The 21,683-nt window shown below is 41.1% G+C and overlaps 3 protein-coding genes across 5 annotated transcripts in view; 1 reads left to right on the top strand and 2 right to left on the bottom strand.

Moving 5' to 3' along the window:
• Positions 1-3,800, top strand: LOC146569836 (aromatase-like). The gene is made up of 9 exons (XM_085282472.1): positions 1-229; positions 997-1,147; positions 1,246-1,400; positions 1,488-1,664; positions 1,797-1,911; positions 1,997-2,111; positions 2,185-2,347; positions 2,438-2,679; positions 2,793-3,800. The coding sequence occupies exons 1-9, from the start codon at positions 82-84 to the stop codon at positions 3,021-3,023; spliced, it is 1,497 nt and encodes a 498-aa protein (XP_085138598.1). The 5' UTR covers positions 1-81; the 3' UTR covers positions 3,024-3,800.
• On the bottom strand, positions 3,612-13,627 carry LOC146569837 (AP-4 complex subunit epsilon-1-like). Of its 2 annotated transcripts, XM_085282463.1 has the most exons (9): positions 13,514-13,627; positions 9,830-10,133; positions 9,389-9,500; positions 9,173-9,311; positions 8,823-9,078; positions 7,156-7,707; positions 6,873-7,063; positions 6,641-6,801; positions 3,612-6,189 (listed from the first exon to the last, which is right to left on the bottom strand). In XM_085282463.1, the coding sequence occupies exons 2-9, from the start codon at positions 10,052-10,054 to the stop codon at positions 6,029-6,031; spliced, it is 1,797 nt and encodes a 598-aa protein (XP_085138589.1). In that variant the 5' UTR covers positions 10,055-10,133; positions 13,514-13,627; the 3' UTR covers positions 3,612-6,028. The 2 variants fall into 2 exon arrangements, with proteins under 2 accessions (XP_085138589.1, XP_085138588.1); XM_085282462.1 differs by lacking the exon at positions 13,514-13,627 and having other exon boundaries at positions 9,830-10,174.
• Positions 11,827-21,683, bottom strand: part of LOC146569838 (uncharacterized) — a 12,438-nt gene continuing 2,581 nt past the window's right edge. Inside the window, exons 4-15 of one of the 2 annotated variants that reach the window (XM_085282471.1) lie at positions 21,619-21,681; positions 18,245-18,337; positions 17,465-17,536; positions 17,267-17,371; positions 17,087-17,158; positions 16,759-16,851; positions 16,224-16,310; positions 16,030-16,119; positions 13,914-13,952; positions 13,748-13,825; positions 12,244-12,318; positions 11,827-11,996 (exon numbers count right to left, since the gene is read on the bottom strand). In XM_085282471.1, the coding sequence (XP_085138597.1) occupies positions 11,827-11,996; positions 12,244-12,318; positions 13,748-13,825; positions 13,914-13,952; positions 16,030-16,119; positions 16,224-16,310; positions 16,759-16,851; positions 17,087-17,158; positions 17,267-17,371; positions 17,465-17,536; positions 18,245-18,337; positions 21,619-21,681 (1,037 nt within the window). Of the gene's footprint in view, positions 11,997-12,243; positions 12,319-13,517; positions 13,647-13,747; positions 13,826-13,913; positions 13,953-16,029; positions 16,120-16,223; positions 16,311-16,595; positions 16,659-16,758; positions 16,852-17,086; positions 17,159-17,266; positions 17,372-17,464; positions 17,537-18,244; positions 18,338-21,618; positions 21,682-21,683 lie in introns of those variants that run through there. The other variant, XM_085282470.1, reaches the window with a different exon arrangement.

Consider the following 21,683-nt stretch of genomic DNA (forward strand, 5'->3'; position numbering starts at 1 on the left):
AACCCACAGGTTGATCATTTTCTGTTTAGTCTGCTGCAGACTGCAAACACAGTGCTCCATTGGGTGTACCTGGCTAGAGAAATGCAGAGGATGCTGCCGGTAGAGGAGCTCATCGCTGGCCCCATGGTGGCTGATAGAGCGTCAGAAGTCACTGCTGTCCTGCTACTTCTGCTGCTGTTGCTGCTGCTTTTCACCACCTGGAGACAAAGAAAACAGTCACACATACCAGGTAGGCACTAATATATATATATATATATATATATATATATATATAAATAAATGGTAAATGGCCTGTATTTGTATAGCGCTTTACTCAGTCCCTAAGGACCCCAAAGTGCTTTACACTACATTCAGTCATTCACCCATTCACACACACATTCACACACTGGCAATGGCAAGCTACATTATATATATATATATATATATATATATATATATATATAGATAGATAGATATATAGATATATATACACATAGAGTTATATATACTATATACACATAGAGTTATATATACTATATACTATAAGTATTTATATACCATATTAATTAAAGGCTCCAAAGTGTCTTTTTATATCATTTAGCCATCCACTGCGAAGGAATCAGATACAGAGTAAAGTCAGCAAGCATCTAATGACAAAGAAAGGGAAACCCTCATATACACAGAAGGTCTGCATCAATGACAAAACAAGGTTTACTCAACCATCACAGAGCGTGTTCCTTGTCTATTAAAACTATCACAAACAGTCTCTGTTTTGCAGCTCCAGGTGCAAATTCCTGTATACTGATGAAAATGGTTCATGCAGAAGTCAAATAACAGTTACACACAGAACAAAGAGTGCCGTCCTTACTTGCCACTCTCCTATATACTAAGATCAGAGCCTGGCAGCTATCCCAAAAAAATACACTATCTTTCTCAAATTAAACTCAACAGACAAGGTTCTTGCTAATTTGCAGTAGAAGTGGGAGTCTACTATCATAACCTATTTCTCTCTGTCAGGCCCTTCCTTCTTAGCAGGACTCGGTCCCATTCTCTCCTACAGCAGGTTCATCTGGTCTGGGATTGGAACAGCGTGTAACTACTACAACAACAAATATGGGAGCATTGTGCGGGTGTGGATAAACGGAGAGGAGACCCTGATTTTGAGCAGGCAAGTGGGTTGTTTTTTTTGTTTTTGTTTTTTAGAGTAAACCGAACTTGTTTTACAGTAAATTTTCAGATAAAGGTAAAGCCTGGTTTCTTCTGCAGGTCCTCTGAAGTGTACCACGTTTTGAGGAGTGCCCACTACACCTCCAGATTTGGGACCAAAAAAGGACTCGAGTGCATCGGCATGTACGGAAATGGTATCATTTTCAACAGTGATGTCCTGCTTTGGAAAAAAGTGAGAACATATTTTTCTAAAGGTGAGCGATTACCACACACTGACAGCACATACTGTGGTTAGACTATTGCTTTCTTGAACTGTGGAGCTACTGAATGTTACTGTGCAGCTCTGACTGGACCCGGCCTGCAGAGGACCGTAGGAATCGGTGTGAGCTCCACAGCCAAACACCTGGACAACTTACAGGATATGACTGACCCCTCTGGACATGTGGATGCTCTCAGTCTCCTGAGAGCCATCATTTTGGACATCTCCAACAGGCTGTTCCTAGGAGTGCCGTTAAATGGTCAATTGCGTGTTTACTGCACATAGATTCCTAAAACCGCATACTATCTGCAAGAAATTGTGACGCATGAGCTCTGGTGCTGCATCTATTGATTTTTTGTTGTTGTTGTTGTTGTTCTTTTTAATAATTCAGAGAAAGAATTCTTGATGAAAATTCACAACTACTTTGAGACCTGGCAGACAGTTCTAATAAAACCAGATATATTCTTCAAGGTTGGATGGCTGTACAACAAGCATAAGAGAGCAGCGTAAGACACCTCATCTCACAGTAAGTCAGTATTGTGGTTTGCGATTTCTTCAACCTAATGTTTGTGTTGCTTTTTGTGCCAACAGACAGGAGCTGCAAGATGCGATAGAGAGCCTGCTTGAAGTTAAGAAAAAGATGATTCATGAAGCCGAGAAACTGGACGACGAGCTCGACTTTGCAACAGAGCTCATCTTTGCCCAGGTCGGTCTCTTTGGAGGGATTTTTGTCGTCCCCCCAATTGTCTTTTCTTATTCCCGTCTGTTGTGTTTAACAGAACTACGGAGAGCTATCAGCAGATAATGTCAGGCAGTGTGTGCTAGAGATGTTAATCGCAGCCCCCGACACACTTTCCATCAGCCTCTACTTCATGCTGATGCTGCTGAAACAGAGCCCGGACTTAGAGCTGCAGCTAGTGGAGGAGATGAACACCGTCTTGAGTTAGTGCAGCTTTACAGTGTTTCCAATATTCCATATTCACAGTTTCACTCTGGTGAGTAGAAGTATTCTGACACATCTTTCATTTTCAGATGAAAAAGACGTGGAAAATATCGATTACCAAAGTCTGAAAGTGATGGAGAGCTTCATCAACGAGTCTTTGAGGTTTCATCCTGTGGTCGATTTCACAATGAGGAAAGCTCTGGAGGACAACGACATCGCAGGTACAAAAATCAAGAAAGGCACCAACATCATTCTCAACATTGGCCTCATGCACAAAACCGAATTCTTCCCCAAGCCTAAAGAGTTCAACCTCACGAACTTTGAAAAAACGGTAAGTGAGCAGAGTGTAGTTCAGCAATAAATGTTTAATGGTTTAAACTAAAAAAAAAAACATGCACACACACACACACACACATTTGAGTCTTTGCTTTCTCTCTTTCGCAGGTACCCAATCGTTACTTCCAGCCCTTTGGCTGCGGGCCTCGTTCCTGTGTGGGCAAACACATCGCCATGGTGATGATGAAGGCCATCCTGGTCACTCTCCTGTCTCGGTACACTGTGTGTCCTCGTCAAGGCTGCACGTTCAACAGCATCAAGCAGACCAACAACCTGTCACAGCAGCCAGTGAAAGACGAGCACATCCTGGCCATGCGCTTCATCCCACGAATGACATAACCCCACAATATCAAGCTGCGAAACATAACGGCGCTTTTTACACTTCAGATGAAAACATCTTGAAATGGGTTTAAAGGCCTTAATGAAGTCCTGTACTAGGAAATACTCACAGTAAATTTGTATTAACAGCACATGTACTCCAAATTAAACTTTACTAATCTTTAACAAAGTACACTTGTTAAGTATAGATTTCTGATTAATGTTTTGACAGTGTACACAGCTCATACATTTAATAAAGATGCATTTACAATGATTGAAATAACTGAAGAAAAAAATCACATGCAGAGGAGCAATGGTTCTGTATTTACATTAGTTTTATTTGTATTATGTTTTCAGTTTGATATCAGTTTCTTCTCATCTCATTTAGCATCTGTTGTTTTGTAAGTGGGTCACCCAAACATTACATTACTACAGGAGCTGCTCAGCTACAGAATCTCACGCTATGAAGCTTTCTCAAAATTTCTCAAACTACAGTAAACTGTTGCAATGGTGGCACAGTGATTGGTCCTGAGTTCAACTCCACCACCTGGCTTGGGCATGATCTCTCCGGGTACTCAGTGTAGTCTCATTTTTGGCTGTGTTGACAAATTTGGTCAAATTAACTTGAGACTTTTTACTCTGTGGTTTTGTAATTACCCAACATTATGCCTGATTTTTAAAAAAGGTTTTTTAGTTTATATAACTAAAAATAAAGCTATAGAAAAAGTACATTATGGCTAAGAACAATAACCCTTTTCATGAATGATTTACCGTAAATAAAATCTGCATTTACTTTGCCTTTGTGGGTATTTCTATGTTATATAATCAGTGTAGAAATATGCTATAATGCTGTATATACTTCAGCTTCACCATGCAAACAACTTCACATAAAAAAGCTCATTTTAAATATTCATTTTCATTATTGTGCAGAATCAGTAGTTCATATAAATTTTCGTATTATTACTTCCTGTTTCACACCCAATACATGTGTTAATAAGCATAAACTCCATGAGAGCCTCAATTTATTAAATAACCAATGAGTCAAAGTCAAAGGGTCATTTTCACATGTTGAATTTATTCATAAGTTAACTGAATGTAATGACAGGCACTCCAAGAAACAAAGATGTTTTTTTTCCTCTGTACCACAGGCACAAATCAAACATGCCGTACTGGCATTAAAACATAAGGCGTAGGGTTAAAACTGAGTATTAGAGACACTGTTAGCATCACACTGTGCTTCAAACCAGCACACAGGCATAGAAGAAACGCAGAAAGCAAACTTTCCCTTCAGGCTGAATTACTTAAAACAAGCCAAAACATGTCAAAGAAACATACAGGTGTAATCTGGCACAGACCAGTCAAACAGCACATGAAGAACAATGGTTCCCTTTCTTTCAGTGAAATGCATGTAAACATTTTGTAAGAATATAAACGCATAAATATGTTCTTTTAATACTGCAGTCATACAAAAATATAACAACCCTTAACATCCACCTAATGAGAAACATGAGTGCTTAAATAATCAGTCCATACCGTCCAAGACAGACCGCTCACTGTACGTGTCAGAAAGAAAAAAGGGGAAGTTCACGTCAACCGCGAGCAGGCCAACTGGATATTTTACAAATATTTACAACACTTTAAATTTCATGAATATGCCAAACATGACCGATCAAATGCTTCAATTTCTTATTAACCTCCACGTGGAGTCGTTGTCAGTATCGTCCTGTGCTTTTTCAATAAAGGAGCAAAAGAGCTGCAAATAAAATGAACTAGTGCAAATATACTGTGCGCTCATCCATTCAAGAGACTAAATCAAAATCAGAGGACAAGCTGCTGATTCTTGGAAAATAATCAAACACTGCACTTCTGTTTAGCATCTCATGAGACAAGTCTGTAAAAAGTGAACAAGAGAGCATCTTTCTTCAGTTTTATTTGCATTTCAGCCTGCTGTTATTATGGTAAAAGTCAAAAAAAAATTAAAAGTGTAGCAATTCTGTAAATCCGAGGTTCAGTTGTAAGCAGGAAAAGGTGGTTGGGCTGGTTTTACCATGAGATTTATCGCTAGATCATGATTAGATCAAGTAGAAATAATCTCCATTAAGCGTCTTTAAATATTAAAGCTAGCATGCTTTACATTTACTGGGCATTAGCCATCACAGCTCAATAGGGCTAATATGTTAAAGGTGTAGAATGTATATAGTGGTGCTGCTAATTTTGAAACCGCAACGTTTGCATTTTATCAGCCACCGTGCTGGTCTTTTGGAGAGAGAAGCAATCAATCAGCCTCAAGGGGCCATTTTTGGTTAGTGCTGCATATTTAGCAACCATGCTTGGCTAACGAACTAATAGAAAGTGGCTTAGTGATGACATGATCCTTCAGTTTCTCTGCCGTGGCCGTCATGTAATCCTTCTGATTTGTCTGTGGTTATTCATACACTGAAGTTGCTACACTATCTTTTCTTCAATGCATCTGTTGTAAATGTGAAAGTGGAAGAGGGACAAGTGACTGTGGACTTACTCGCTCCACTGTTATGATTGTTGTAGCCTAGAAAATGTATTTCAGATCACAAAAAATATATATCTTCTCTCTGGTGTACAGGAAAAAGAAACAACTGAGAACTTCATTATTTTACACTTTGAGAATTTTCTGTTATACAAAGCATACCATCAGAATTTAACCAGGAAGAAGGCTTCAATTGTTTAGTGATTATGGAGCTCTTTCACGACTAAAAGGCAATAATGAAACACCCACAGATGATTAAACACCATCATTTGACCCTGAGCTTTTAACCTGCCATGTCTTTCAATGAGTTATAGTTCTGCCAAATAAATAAAACCAAATCTTACTAAATAACTTTGAGTGAAATTCATAAAGACCGCAAAATAAAGATCAAAAGCCACAACAGCAGGTTTCTCCTTTTCTGTTCAGCACTTCAGCTCTGTGTACCTTCCTCTTCAGTGAGGGTCTAGTGGGTTTAGTTCCTCAGTGGTTTCAGTGGTGGTGAGTGGTGCTGCAGCTCTGAGTCTCAGAGGCTCTGTAAAGCTCTCTGGCAGTGGTAGATCAGGCAGTCGGGCAGGTCGGGCACCGGCGACCGCAGCCAGACAGCCAGCCAGCCGGCATTCACCCGGCAATGCATCAGACACGGCAGATCCTGAAGGAGACGGCAAGCTACGATTCCTTCCATGCCTGAGCAGAAAACAATGAAGGTTACTCAGCAAAAAGTATAGGACACATTAATATCTATGTCTCCTTTTCTATATGCAATTTTAAAATCTTCTTCTTCTTCCCCTTTGTAATGCTGTTTATTGGTACCGCCGTGTTATTTAATGATGTTCATGCTGCATACAAGCGAAAGTTAAAGTTGTAAATTTTCTTCATAAACTCCTAAGTACACCTCATTAGAGGCATATTTGACGTATAGTCAAGCTGCATTATCTCATCTTTTTAATTAATGTAGTTTTTTAAAACAGTTATTCCTAATGTTAAGAATAAATAAACAGTAGTTACCACAGATGAGTTGGTGAATATTCTAACACACACATGTTGATGTGAATGCTGCTTTTATATGCATTAAGCATAAAATGATACTCTCAGTTTGAACAGCTTGAATACGAGCAGGAAACAAATGTTCATTCACCTATAACTTCCACAACATGAAGCTGGAGCTTCTTCTTCAGAGCATTCAGAGTGGCTGTGAGAGGTTCTTGGTTGTCATTTATCAACGTCAGATTCTGCTTTGTGTCGTGAGAGAAGGAAAGCCACATCGTCCCATATTCCTCTGTGGACACCACAAAAGGCCTGCAGGAAACTTGGATTAATTTTATGTCACTTAAATGCTGCACTTCAAATACGAGCACTACATATCTCACCTGATGAAGCTGGTTAAAGGGACTTTATATGAAAACTGCAATGACTGAGACGTCCCAGCAGGCAGCTGGTAAGATACCGTCCCGACCACCTCGACGTGAACCGCAGGCCTCTTCACAGTTAGAGAATACTGGCCCACTGCTACACTGTAGCTTGTCACCTCCCCCGCTGGACTATCACATAGGCAGGATACCTAAAAATAAACAATACAACGAAGCAACCTCATTATAAAAGACTAATGGACACCAAACGACTCTATTGATAATTTTCTACTGAATAATTTACCTCAAGTTCTTCAGAGTCGACCTGAAGCAGCATCTGTTGTATGGCAGACTCGGAGGAGTTCATAATAAAAACAACTAATATTAATGAATCTTCCTTCTGCACATGACAGGCTGAGAGATTCAGGCTTTGGTTGGCACACAAGGGAGCGATTTCTGAGTGTGAAAGGCCAGAAAGCTCTGCAGGAAGATAAGAATCCAGACACACTTCTGTTAGTCTGCCTGGGTCGTTATGTGGACCAGGACCAGCAGCTACCACACAGTTATCCCTGCGGAGAGCAGGGTTACATCCCTTTGTGTCAGATTCAGTTAACTCTGCCTCTGCGTGACAGGTGCCATTAGCAGTAGTGAGGCTCTGAGAGAGCTGAGATGTCTGTTCGGCCAGCTCTGAGGCGTTGTTGGAGTCTAGTAGGTTGTTACACAGCAGGTTATCTACAGCACTGGGAGGAGAGATGAGGGAGCTGGATATTTGCTCGTTTGCGATAAAGGACGAGCCCAGACCTTGACCTTTGGCTTTTCTTCGGAATCGCTGTGGCATCGGCTCAGATTTTCCCATCTGTTAGAAGCAAAAACACATATATGTAGGAAAAATGTTCAGAATCAGCAATGCAAATAGCTGCACAAATAGCTCCACGTTAAGCACTTTCACTTATAGCAGGGGTTTTAAATGAGAATTGGCCCTGCAAGGTCTCCAATGGACTTTGAAACGTGTTCAAGACATACCTATGCAAGTTTAAATGAAAGTTTAAATGAAAGAACTACTAGAACTTTTTATGCATTTATCATGTAATTTCAAAGATCTGGCCCACTTAAGATCAAAGTGCGCTGCATGTGGTCTATGATGTAAAATGAGTTTGACATCCTTAAATTAATAGCATTAGTAGATCCTACCACCCGAGAAAATGTTCAGCCAATCATTGAATATGTTCTAAAAAGCAACACCTTTTGTCTCATCTTAGACTCACCGAGTAGCTAAATGGGCCTCACAAAAATGGAAGAAATGTTTGGTTCATCATCATTAATTTTGATAATAAAAACAGACGAGTGTTCATCCGGTCCTCTTTGTTGCCCTCTATGTTGAAATTGCCAAAAATGTAAAAATAGATTAACACATATTATATTCAGGGCTACCTTCAGGGATGAAGTGCGATCATAAAGTTCCACAACTCTGGCCATAAATATCAAAAACCGTCACTGATTTAAATGCTCCTTAAAGATCATCTCCTTTGGCAACACTCCAATGTTTTCAGTGTGGCTGCTATTTTTGAATCAGAGGAACTCCTGTTCTACCCCACTGCCCTTGTGGGTGATGCATGCTTTATCTCCTCCTCATTTCAAAATGATGACCCTTCAAAAGAATGAATGAATTAAAGGCAGGCAAATCTGGTGAGTTGGGTGATAAGCACAGACTGAGTTGTTGAGGCCAAAAAAAAAAAATTCATTTTAATTGTATGTTAAATGTGCTGTCAGTAGGCACATTATGACATGTACAAGTGATGAGCTTGTTTACAGCATAACTGACTCCGGTGACAGTTTAAACTCTGACCTGATGCCCTAAAACTCCTGTGGCTAAAGTGTTTTCGGTGATCCTCCACATAAAAATCAGAACAGTCTGAACCATAAGCTGATACTTGCTCTTTGCACATATGGTATATGGACTGATAACCTCACCAGAGACACAGAGCTTTGGGAAGCCAGGCCAACAAACAGCGAAGAAGCCAGCTGCTGTTTCTCTTGTTCAGGCTCTGGGGTCGGTGTCTGAGTTGGAGTTTGGCTGTGCAAACTGTCGCCTTCGCCCTGCCGGCCGGGAGACTGAATGGGACTGGGAACCTCAACCTGTGCAGCTTCCTCTACAGGTTCTCTCTGGGCCAGATAGCCCTCCCTTCCCCACACCCTCTTTATGCCATCCAGCTTCAAAGCTGAAGAGCTGAAACACAAACAGCAAGTCTTCAGTGTGAATTCAACACTAAAACTAGGAACTTGATTACACCAACAAATGCATGCATGTGGTGTCCACATACCCTCCTTTGTGTGAGAGGTCAGCGCTATCCCCTGACAGACCCGAGCTCATGGACAACAGTGTAGGAGACTGTCTGTCAGTGATGCTGCAGGAGGACATGCTGATAGGCAGAGAAAGGCCATAGGGCTCCAGGCTCAAGGCTGAGATAGACAACAAAGTCAGAACAAATCCAAACAAGATGCCAAATGTGCTGCCAAGATATTTATCTACATTTTACCTTTTGACTGATCTAATTCCTCCTGCCGTTGGTGGGGAGGTTTGTATGGAGCAGCGCCGGCAGCCAACGCCTCTGACACAAATCTGTCAAGAAATGACAGCGAGGAATCCACCTAAAAACAATCAAACAGTCACGCAAAATTGCCGCAGGACTGAAGACGTTGCGCCTGAGTGCTCTGTTCTCTGGAGAGCTCCGCCCTTCAGACTTCTCCAGACATGTTACAGGTTTGATTACTCATAAAATGAATAATGTGATTACGGTAAAGGCTGTCATCAATCTAATCAATTTTGCACCCTGAGGGGTGTTTCCATAAAGTGTTTGCAGGTTTTCACAACCGTCAACTAACCTGCTTTTACTGTGAAAAGAGCTACAGAGTTAATATTTAAATGTTATTAATGTGGCCGGGTTCTCTGCTCACTGCAAACAAGTTAAACACGTTACCTCCAGAGTCTCTGGTTTGGCACCTCGTGGCAACACCCTGGCTCTTAGTTCAGGGTCTTGGCTGAGGTACTGCAACTCATGCGCCCTTTGTCTCAGCACTGTATCCAAGGAGCTGCTGTATGTCTCAGAAACCTCCTGAGTTACAGAAGCATCAGCACCACCTTTGCAGAGTTTGGTCATGGCCATGAGGACCCAGCTCTTGGTTTCACTGCTGCTGTTTTTCATGTCCAAAAGTTTGGCTAGCAGGCTCAGGACTTCAGCAGGTTCAAGATCCTCCCTCAAATGAGAGTATTTCCCCAAGCACCTGGGAATTACAGAGAGTAAGTAAAGGTTTAGCATATGTAGCCCTGGCTGTATAAGTAGCTCATTATTTAAATTTGTTCATTAATATTGATAGTTAATTGCAAATGTTTAATGTGTTCAAGAATGTATACAAATGCCTGCAAAGTATGTGATGTGTGTCAGTTAAATGCACAACCTTTTTATTTGTATTTTGAGGTTTATGTCATTATTTTTGATATGGTATTGATATGTACTACAGCTCCAGTGAACCCTGAAGTAGTCTCAGGTAGAGGGGTGGGAGTAAGTGGGGAGCCGTGTGCACTCTGCAGGAAGCGAGAGAGACGACAGCTGAACAGTGTCGAGTGAACGCAGAGTTCATAGAAGGGCGACACGCATTTTCGGGTTGACGGATAGTTAACTGGAGTCGAGAACTGTTGTACCCTACTGTGAGGTAAATGTGAATTTTGTCTGACACTTGAACCCAATGTTATTGTGTAAAACAGGCTAACTGCTAACCGCGACTAGCCGCTAGCGTAGCCTAGCATATTCGCTAAGCTCTTGTTCTGCTCTGTTTTTATTTATTAAGCTAATGCTAAGATTGAATGTTAACGCGTGTGAACTGGCATTTAGCGGGGTTGTGTGATTCAGTAGGAGGAGACGGACGTCTTGCTGGCGTGTCAGAGAGGCCCCTTCTGCTGGTGTGCTGAAGTTATGTGTTCACGTGGGAGCACGTGGAAAGGACGACTGTGAGTGCTGCTGCCATGGCCTGCTGGTAGCCGTGACCCAGTTTCCCCGCTATCCCCTTGAACTGCCTGGAAGTGTGAGTACTGTTGTTTGCACGTGCTTTTATTTTTACTGCTTGGCAACAAGTGAAGCGACCATATTGTTTTAGGTCCCAACGCACCCGAGCCACGACTCAGGCCTGCAACGAGGGGTTTGCTAGCAGAAAGACTGTAGCACTTGAGGTGTGTGTGTGTGTGTGTGTGTGTGTGTGTTTGGTGAGAGCGCGTGAGGGCCCACAATATTATTTGATTATTTTGTTTCTGTTGAGGTAGATACCTTACCATTGTTTAACAAACTTTATTGATTTTACTTATTTCCTTTGTGTTGTTAATTCAGCATTCACTAAAGTGGAGTTAACTTTATAATTGACCTGCTTGTGTGTGATTTATTTCCATATAGTGTAGTTTTATTGCATATTTAATACCATAAGCACGACACAGGAAATCATTCCTGCCTGTGGCCATCTCCCTGTACAACGCATCCACTTAACACACTGTTTGCTGCTACAGCTACACATGTTTCTTTTCCAAATATTTATTTATAAGTGACGTATGTATGTATGTATGTATGTATATATATGTATATATTGTACTATTCTTAGTTAGCGTATTGTCTGTCTTGTCTTAATGTTGGTTTAAAATGGAGCACTGTAACAAAAAATAATTCCCCCCAGGGATCAATAAAGTATTCTGATTCTGATTAAAAAGGGAGTATCAATAGGAAAGTAACAACAGGAACCCAGGGCCCCTCTCAATAGAACGTGGGATGGGTGTTACACATAAATATTAATGAAGTTCTGTAGAACGCTTTTAGTTGCAACAAAGGAAAGCTGTAAACTTGTTGTTGTCTCTCTCTTTTAAACTAGTGTCACCTTCTGTAGTGATACCCAAAGCAAGTAGTTTCTCCACCTATTTCTAAAGAACAGTTCCTGGTTATGATCCTGTTTTCATACAGCACTGTGCAAAAGTCTTGAGCCAGCTCAAGACTTTTGCAGTCTTGGTTGATTTACCAGTTTTCACTTTCATGCTCAGATGTTTCTCAGATTCAAAGACATTCAAAGCATCTGTGGTGGCTTTCTGAAGAGGATACGCTGTTGGTGATTCTTCAGGAAGAAACACAAGATGTAACTACAATTTCTGCTGCACACATTAGATTTGTATACAAGTAATATATAAAAATTGGTTTCTCACTCCTGGTTAAATCTCACTGTTCATGAGATAAAAAAAATAAAAAGCCTAAACTATATATTTTCATAATTAATGATGTTTAAGAGATAAAGCTCTTACCACCCCAAAACATTTACTACAGAAACATAAAACAGCACTGAACTTTAAACAGCTTGAATTTACCAGTTTTCAGAGTTGCTTTAATGAAGGTCTCGCTGCCATTAGAGGAGTCACTGTTTAAATCTGCATCAGGTGGAGCTGTGCTATAAAGACACATCTCCTGGATGCACTGGTACGCATCTTCAGTGATGTATCCTAGGGTCATCAGGTGTTTCGGGTCTCACAACATCATACACCCTCGCCCAGGCGACCCAGCCGGGGGTGATCAAGCCCCGACTTGCGTACCAGTAGCTACCCACGGATCAGCCCTCTTGATCCACAGCCACCTTGTGGCTTTCTCTGCCGCTTCACTCACAGCCTGGATGGCCCTCTTCTTGGCCGCCCCAGCCACGCCCAGCCGCCCTAGGGCTTTGCAGAGTGATCGTCCTGCAAAGCCCCTACAACCCACTTCTATGGGCTCATAGAAAGTCTTCCAGCCCCTTCCCCTGCACTCCTGCACTAGTTCCTGGTACTTTCCTCGTTTCCTTTCATTGGCCTCCTCAATCCGCTCTTCCCAGGGCACTGTGAGTTCCAGCATGATCAGCTGTTTTGAGGCCTCAGAAATAATTATCATGTCTGGCCGGAGTGATGTTTCTGCAATGTTCTGAGGGAACTTTAGTTGTTTACCCAGGTCAGCCTGTAGCTGCCAATCAGAGGCTGTGTTGAGGAGGCCAGTTGTCAAATGTGGGCGCACCTGGGGTTTCTCTCCAGCCTTAATAAAAGAGATTGCCTTCCTCGGAGCATGATGATGCTTGCTGGTGCTGATTGCTGAGGCAATCTTTTCAGCAACTACTCTGAGCACCTGGTCGTGCCGCCAACGATACCGACCATCGGCCAGGGCCCTTGGGCAGCTGCTAAGGAGGTGTTCTAGGGTCCCTCTTCCAGAGCACAGGGGACAGGCAGGTGTCTCGCTCTTTCCCCACAGATGGAGGTTTGCTGGGCTTGGCAGAGTGTCGTATACTGCCTGCACTAGGAATCGGATCCGGTGGAAGTCTGCCTGCATGATGTTTGCCCAGGTGACCTTGCGCTGCAAGGTGCTCTCCCACCTTGTCCATGCTCCCTGCCGCTTAAGGCCTACAGCTCTACTTACTCGCTCCTCCTCCACACCTGCTCGGACCTCTTCCTGGAGTAGCTGGCGTCTCTCCTTTCCCTGTGCCCTGCTGACCTGGGCCTTTGGGACATACCCCAAGCCTGCTCCCCCTGTTGCTAAGACCCCCATCAGTGTTTTCTGCCTTAGGCGTGACTCCGCCACCTCAACTGCCTTCTCAGCCTTCCACTTTCTTCCTGTCCTTACCTCAATACCTGCTAATGCCACCTTGCAGTCTTTAGAATCTCTGTACTGTAGGGCTTCTCGTGTGCGAGCCACCTTGAACTCTTCTGTGAGACCACTGAAGGGTAACTGCACGCTGTTGCTGCATCAGGTGGAGCTGTGAAAAGAAGACAACAAAGTTCAACACGTCTTCTTTGCATACCAAGCACAACAAGAGGAGGACATGCAGTTAATAACTCAAAGCACAAGGTTTATTACCTGGTAATAATTGTACTGGTCCATTTGTAACATTTTCAGTGTTGGCATCATTAAAGTTGTTCATAAATGGTTTTGTGTCTAGAGGAATTAAAATGTTGTCATTAATCAGTCCTGGTGAATTTTTTGTGTTGGATTTTTGTGTCAGAAGGGTTACAAATGTTCATACCTCCTCTGGTGTTTGCAGCTGGACCATCTGTTGGTGATTCTTCAGTAAGAAAGAGAAGTTGGTCCACACATTAGAAAAATTATATATTTGAATAGTTAATTGCTTCAATTTGGAGCTCAACTTCATACTCTGCTGCAAGTATTTTAAACAGTTTTTCATTCTTAGGAAAAATTTAATTTGCAGTTTATTTTAATCCCAAAATTGGAAAAATCTTTTTTCATAGAAGTTAACCCTTGGTAAAACCTCAAAATCCCATCCTTTCGTGAACCTCGGGACCAAAAAATGGTCCCGCCCCAAAAGTGCTCTAAAAATGTTATATATCAATATTTTTTTTCTACTTTAAATTAGTCAATCTTTTAAAACTACTTCTGCTTAAAATATCCATGTCAAGTTTTAATTATATTTTCATTGTTTTAACCCTTTAAATCCCAGTTTTATTACATGAGCGCCCTGTTTTTTTAGCCCCAAAAAACAAAAAAACTAAATATTTTCCAAAAAAAACATTTGAAGTAATATTTGTTTGTTATTATAATTAGGCCTTTAGATGGACTAAAGATTGGCACCAACAGTCATTTTGATCGCCTTTTATTTTTTTTTCCAGGAGCGCATTTCATAAAATGCACACTATCGACCACGCCCAAAAAGTGCTATAAAAAATTTATATATTAATATTTTATTCCACTTTAAATTAGCCAATCTTTTAGACCTACTTCTCCTTGAAATATTCATGTCGTTTTAATTACATTTCGCGGATTTTAACCCTTTATATCCCGGTTTCGTCACATGAGCGCACTGCTTTTTTTGCCCCAAAAACATAAAACATAAAACATAAAATATTTTCCAAAAAAAACATTTGAAGTAATATTTTATTGTTATTATAATTAGGCCTTTAGATGGACAAAAGATTGGCACGAACATTAATTTCGATCCGGTTTTAATTTTTTTTCCAGAAGCCAAAAATGTCCCCAGGCGGCGCTGCTGCTCCTGCTCCCCCGGGGAGGAGTGCCTCTGCCGCGGGTGTGTTTCGCGCAGCGCCGGAGCATATGGTTCGGTTCCCGTGTCTGCAGCACACACTTCCGCTACCACGTGAAAACAAATACGTCATTTCCTGTTGATTAAAAAAAAAAAAAAAAATCAAACGAACCTAAGGGCAGAAAATGGTCCGGAACGAGCAGCGGGCCAACCTGCTGTGGTACGCGGGAAATTAGTGTGCCTTTTCCGGGTATCTGTCTCGAGCAGGCCGCTGGAGAACATGTGTATGTTCCAGCAGGCGTCACATGTGGAGCAAGGGCGCCACCCGGTGGACAAATAAAAAAATTACAACTCTAAGGCCTGTAGTCCAAATCGAAACCTAAGCTGCAAATCTGATGATCGATTTGACCGTAATTTTTCTGGCGTGAAAAATAGCGTTTATAAAGGGTTTCAATGGGGCACAAATCGGCCACGAGGTTCGATAGTGGATGTATGCCTTTTATTCAGCCATTTAAGCTCATTTAAAAAACTTTTTAAATTTTAAAATAAAATGGGAAAAAAATACATGTTTGAAAATTTGGCTATACTCCATTAAACACAGTGGAAATGGCGTGGAATTAAAAAACGCAAAGGCCACGAAATGGTCCCAGGTTCTACCAAGGGTTAAAATCAAGTTAAACACTGCAGACATGATTAAGTTGCTTAAATAAATAGAGCTCAATAACATAGAATACAGTATGATCACATTAGGATTAAAAACAAGTGTTAAAAAACAATCTGAAAGCAAATGAAGTAAAATAAGTATGGATTAAAAATATGAAGTGATAATATAATACTATATAACTAAGGTAAGTATTCAAAGACATTTAAAAGATATTAGTGCACAGTCTGTTAGTCAGTTGTAACGTCAGCTTGTGAATGATTGTGAACGAATAAAGTATCTGCAGCCAGTAAAACTAATCAAACCAAGTATGAGCCCGTACACTCACAACAGGAGCATTTTTAAAACACACCAGTTTTTACTGTTGTTCACTGACAGTTCTGCTGCCCTTAAATGCAGCACTGTTTAGATCTGCATCACTGGGGTCTATACAGTGAAAGCACTTCTAAAGTGACAGAAAGAGGATGTTTTAGAGTTTAATACCTGTTAATTTTCCTGCTGCCTCTGTGATGACTTCAGGGTTTCTAAGAATTGCTGTGCTGTAGCTGTAATCTTCATAAAACGGTGAACGGTCTAGAATGGGGTTTTTTTGTTTTTTTTGGGGGGGGGGGGGGTTTAAACTGTGTGGTTTAAATACATTTTTCATATATTCAAATTTAGTTTTTTTGATCATTTACCTGATTCTGTCTTATTGTCCAGTTTCTCAGGGTCAGAGACATTCAAAGCATCTATGAGGTTTTCAGATGGATGTGCTGTTGGTGATTCTGCAGAAGGAACGTAGAAGATGTCACTGGATGATTGGACACACAATTTATCATAATTGTAGAAGAAACTTGCTGGTTTATTACAAACAGCAAGCGATCTTTATGTCATATCGTGTGTAATTTAAAATCACATAATTCACCAGTTTTTGTGTCTCCAGTTATTAGGTGATCGTAAATGTATCGTTTGCAGAAATATAAATGAATTTGTTAACGTCAGTTCTAAAACATTCAGCCGTCTCTTAAATATCTTAGCAGAGACACTCTGACACTCAAATGGTTTCTTACCAGCTTTCAAATATGTGTCTAAAGTTTCATCAGAGAGAGCTTTTCCAGCATCATGCGGCTCACCTGGTGTTGGTAACACCGTGGAATCAAAGAGGAAATCCAGTACAATGAGTATAGTGTGAAATAAGATTTGTGTGTACAATGAATGAGTACCAATATTAACCTGCTAATAAATTCATTGGTGCTTCTGTAACATTTTCTGGGTCGATTTCAGTCAGGTTGTCACTTTGGTAATCTGGGTGAGGTGATATCCAGTCTGCAGAAAAGAAACATGATCAGCATAACCATAAATGTTTTAAATGAATCCAGATACACTATTATACTGTATATGTGGCCAAAGTTTCAAATCCTTTTGAGCCAAAATGGAAATAAGCACAAAAGATCGCATTTAAGGTTTAACTGAGTGGGAAATGCAATTATTCAACCATTTTTATTTGTGTTCTGAAGTGATGTGGCAATACTGATAGCAAGCACAGCAGACATTTTCTTACCACTTTCCACTGTAGTAACAGTAACATTTCTGAAGGAGTCGCTGTTGTTGTCTAAGGCTACACTCAGCAGGCCTGGAGGGAAAAAGAGGACATTTACAATTCTGCAGCATTTTCAGTTGTGACACAAAAAACAAATGATCGTGGCTGCGCTGACTGTTGTTGAAGTTCAGCACTTCTCACCTGCTGATGATTGGGACCTCTCACCTGCTGGGACCTCTGTGACATTTTCTTCTTTGGTATTGTTGAAGGCGTCTTGACTGTGGTTTGGATAAAAAGAACCAAAATCTAGGAAATAAAAGATGTTGAGTTTGATGCTTTTTCTTAGTCAAATATTAGTCTGCCAAACAAGACTTCTTATCGCTCAGAGTGGTAACTAACCTAATTTTATATTTGTGCCACTAACATTCAAAACATTAGTTGTGTTATCAGCTGGACGTGGTGTCGGTGATTCTGTGAAGAAGAAAAAAAGAGACATAAATTGCTACCCTTATCTCAGAGCAGTTACGAAGCACACACCATCCATAACATCCACCCATACAGACATACATATATACTTTGCAACTTGTTGTTTTCTGTGTTGTTTTATTAGCTATTAATTTTAACCCTGTGAGGTCTAAGTCATCATCAGTGATCACCCTGACTCTGACTCTAACTCTAAACAATCAGAAGATGGATGAATGGATGAACAGTTGTCGATCAGGCTAATGGACACCTCTATGACCAGTGTGTTGGGAACTTATCTTTAAGATCAACATGACTGAAACTAAGAGACTAAATAAAATAGAGACAAATCCAGACAATCAAAGAGTTTAAATTAAAATCTAAATAACAGTCTTAAATCTTGTTTCTGTAGGAGAATGGCTTCTGTGCTTTTAAAATCTCGGCATTAATCATGCCTTTGACCAGTCTGATTTGTGAGGAGAGACGTGAAAAGATTTTACTTTGTGGTAAAACAACTAGAACTGTGAATGTTACACTGCTTAATATCATAGTGGATAAACAAGTGATTTTTAACTACTACTGAAATCGAATATAGAGTGAACAAAAGCAACTGAACACTCTTCAGGTCAGCCAACACTGTTTTTTTAATAATCACACAGCTTCTCATATCATGTTTGCGGTCCTTGGTCCACTGGCTCATTGTGGCATTATTCCTACCTCTCCATGCGTAAATTTGACGACTACTTCCTTCAGTAATCTTGTTTTTCATGTCACTGGAACAACAGGTGGAGCAGGGTGGACCAGGAAGACCTTTATGTACACAGATTATTAAAAATATGATGTGCAGAACAGACCAAATTAACAATACTGCTAATATAGACTCTAATATTAACCCAATTATATTTATATAGTGAAAAGTCAAAACATAAGTCATCTCAGAGTATTTTTACACTGTAAGGCTAAGACTTCACGTGGTGGGTGGGTGGGGGCTCTGATTAACTAAGTGATGGTTCAGGGTCACCTGATTCAGCCCTAACTAAAACTAATCTTAAAAGTAGAGATGGTGTCTGCCTCACAAACCCAAACTGGGAGCTGGTTTCAAATGAGAGCAGCATGATATCTGAAGGCTCTGCCTCCCACTGAAATGCTGAAAATGTGAGGATCAGAAGTAAGTCTGCCCTCTGGTGCTATCTACAGAATATGGTACCATGAGATCTACAGTGGGGCAAAAAAGTATTTAGTCAGCCACCGATTGTGCAAGTTCCCCCACCTAAAATGATGACAGAGGTCAGTAATTTGCACCAGAGGTACACTTCAACTGTGAGAGACAGAATGTGAAAAAAAAAATCCATGAATCCACATGGTAGGATTTGTAAAGAATTTATTCGTAAATCAGGGTGGAAAATAAGTATTTGGTCAATAACAAAAATACAACTCAATACTTTGTAACATAACCTTTGTTGGCAATAACAGAGGTCAAACGTTTACTATAGGTCTTTACCAGGTTTGCACACACAGTAGCTGGTATTTTGGCCCATTCCTCCATGCAGATCTTCTCGAGAGCAGTGATGTTTTGGGGCTGTCGCCGAGCAACACGGACTTTCAACTCCCGCCACAGATTTTCTATGGGGTTGAGGTCTGGAGACTGGCTAGGCCACTCCAGGACTTTCAAATGCTTCTTACGGAGCCACTCCTTTGTTGCCCGGGCGGTGTGTTTTGGATCGTTGTCATGTTGGAAGACCCAGCCTCGTTTCATCTTCAAAGTTCTCACTGATGGAAGGAGGCTTTGGCTCAAAATCTCACGATACATGGCCCCATTCATTCTGTCCTTAACACGGATCAGTCGTCCTGTCCCCTTGGCAGAAAAACAGCCCCATAGCATGATGTTTCCACCCCCATGCTTCACAGTAGGTATGGTGTTCTTGGGATGCAACTCAGTATTCTTCTTCCTCCAAACACGACGAGTTGAGTTTATACCAAAAAGTTCTACTTTGGTTTCATCTGACCACATGACATTCTCCCAATCCTCTGCTGTATCATCCATGTGCTCTCTGGCAAACTTCAGACGGGCCTGGACATGCGCTGGCTTCAGCAGCGGAACACGTCTGGCACTGCGGGATTTGATTCCCTGCCGTTGTAGTGTGTTACTGATGGTGACCTTTGTTACTTTGGTCCCAGCTCTCTGCAGGTCATTCACCAGGTCCCCCCGTGTGGTTCTGGGATCTTTGCTCACCGTTCTCATGATCATTTTGACCCCACGGGATGAGATCTTGCGTGGAGCCCCAGATCGAGGGAGATTATCAGTGGTCTTGTATGTCTTCCATTTTCTGATGATTGCTCCCACAGTTGATTTTTTTCACACCAAGCTGCTTGCCTATTGTAGATTCACTCTTCCCAGTCTGCTGCAGGTCTACAATACTTTTCCTGGTGTCCTTCGAAAGCTCTTTGGTCTTGGCCATGGCGGAGTTTGGAGTCTGACTGTTTGAGGCTGTGGACAGGTGTCTTTTATACAGATGATGAGTTCAAACAGGTGCCATTCATACAGGTAACGCGTGGGGGACAGAAAAGCTTCGTACAGAAGACGTTACAGGTCTGTGAGAGCCAGAGATTTCCCTTGTTTGAGGTGACCAAATACTTATTTTCCACCCTAATTTACGAATAAATTCTTTACAAATCCTACCATGTGGATTCATGGATTTTTTTTTCACATTCTGTCTCTCACAGTTGAAGTGTACCTCTGGTGCAAATTACTGACCTCTGTCATCATTTTAGGTGGGGGAACTTGCACAATCGGTGGCTGACTAAATACTTTTTTGCCCCACTGTATAACATGTGTCAGAGTGTGATTAAGCAGGACTGCAATTCGGTTCTAGATTTAACAGGAAACAAATGAAAGGGCCTTATTATGACAGAAATATCACCTCTCTCTACTCCCTGTAAGTACTCTTGCTGCAGAGTTTTAGAACAGCTGCATCCTGTTATAAGGTGTATGGTAAGTACAGAAGTCTGGCACAGAAGTAACAAAAACAATAAAAGAAAAAGGAATGCTGTGATGTGGGCTACCCTATTAACTGTTCATATAAGACTGTTTTAACCTTAGTAATGACTTGTGATGCCTCAAATGTATTCAGTTCAGTTACATTTTATTTTTATCGTATTAAACCACAACAACCAACGACCACAATAAAGGTGCTTTATATTGTAAGGTAAAGATGCTACAATAACAGAGAAAAAGCCACAAAAATCAGGTGATATGAGCAAGCACTTGGGGACAGTGGGAAAGAAAAACTACTACCGGGGAGTGGCAGCCTCTGCCATGACTGGTTTGGGAGTGAGTGAAGGGAAACAGGACACAAGACATATTAAAGGTGTGTTTTTTGATGGAAATTAGAACACTGGGGTTTTCAGGTAGCCCTAGTGAGCTGTATGGGCAGAGATTACCCTCATTAACATTTGATGCACACCCAGTTATTTTGTTCTGGAAGCAGGCCTGAAAAATGACAAAAGCTACTCAGTTTAGAAAAGAGAAGTAAGGATTAGCCCTACTTAGCATAAATTTAACACATCACAAAAAGACTGAAGAGTTGAAGGAAGGAAAAGGAACCAATAACAGTTAACAGTCTTTTAAGGTAATGTCAGGCTCCCTGAGTATTCATCAAGAGCTTCATGTTAGTTCAAAAACCTAAATTTCTTCAGAATCTCAGATTAATCTCAGAGTTTAAGCCATGCAGAGTTGGTAAAAAGATACAGTGAATGAGTGAAAGTTAAAAAAAAAAACAAAAAAACATTGCCCACACTGCAATTTTCAGTTTCAAAACAACAAAAATACTATAATTTGGGCTAATCAGTGCTAATCAGTGCAGCAAACACTTATCCCACTGCAGTAAACAGCTATGTGGCAGCTAAATACAAGTTTCTTGCAGACAGTGAGTGGGATGCTCGTGTTGTGCAATCACAGCAGGAACAATGAAAGACTGTTTGAAATGCACGAGAAGCTTCTGTTCTGCAAATTTGGTTGTTTTCATACAGCTTTTCGCTGAATGGGAGAGGAGATGGGTTCTCAGATTTCTTAGACATATAAAAGTTCTCACCTTTTCTACCTCGTCTCCCCTCTGGCCCCGGTGGACCTGGGGGTCCAGGTGAACCAGGTTTACCT

This window comes from Mchenga conophoros, linkage group LG7 (genome assembly GCF_057382185.1).
Source record: "Mchenga conophoros isolate Kocher_MC1m ecotype Shallow Benthic linkage group LG7, M_conophoros_male_GT1.1, whole genome shotgun sequence".
NCBI lineage: Eukaryota > Metazoa > Chordata > Actinopteri > Cichliformes > Cichlidae > Mchenga > Mchenga conophoros.

Excerpts from the sequence above, each read along its gene's own strand:
- LOC146569836 (XM_085282472.1), top strand. The coding sequence starts at position 82 with ATGCAGAGGATGCTGCCGGTAGAGGAGCTCATCGCTGGCCCCATGGTG. Across the intron at positions 1,148-1,245 it reads GAGACCCTGATTTTGAGCAG|GTCCTCTGAAGTGTACCACG; the intron begins GCAAGTGGGTTG and ends TTTCTTCTGCAG. Across the intron at positions 1,912-1,996 it reads AACAAGCATAAGAGAGCAGC|ACAGGAGCTGCAAGATGCGA; the intron begins GTAAGACACCTC and ends TTGTGCCAACAG.
- LOC146569837 (XM_085282462.1), bottom strand. The coding sequence starts at position 10,168 with ATGCTAAACCTTTACTTACTCTCTGTAATTCCCAGGTGCTTGGGGAAA. Across the intron at positions 9,312-9,388 it reads GGAATTAGATCAGTCAAAAG|CCTTGAGCCTGGAGCCCTAT; the intron begins GTAAAATGTAGA and ends TGTCTATCTCAG. Across the intron at positions 6,802-6,872 it reads CCTTTAACCAGCTTCATCAG|GCCTTTTGTGGTGTCCACAG; the intron begins GTGAGATATGTA and ends AGTTTCCTGCAG.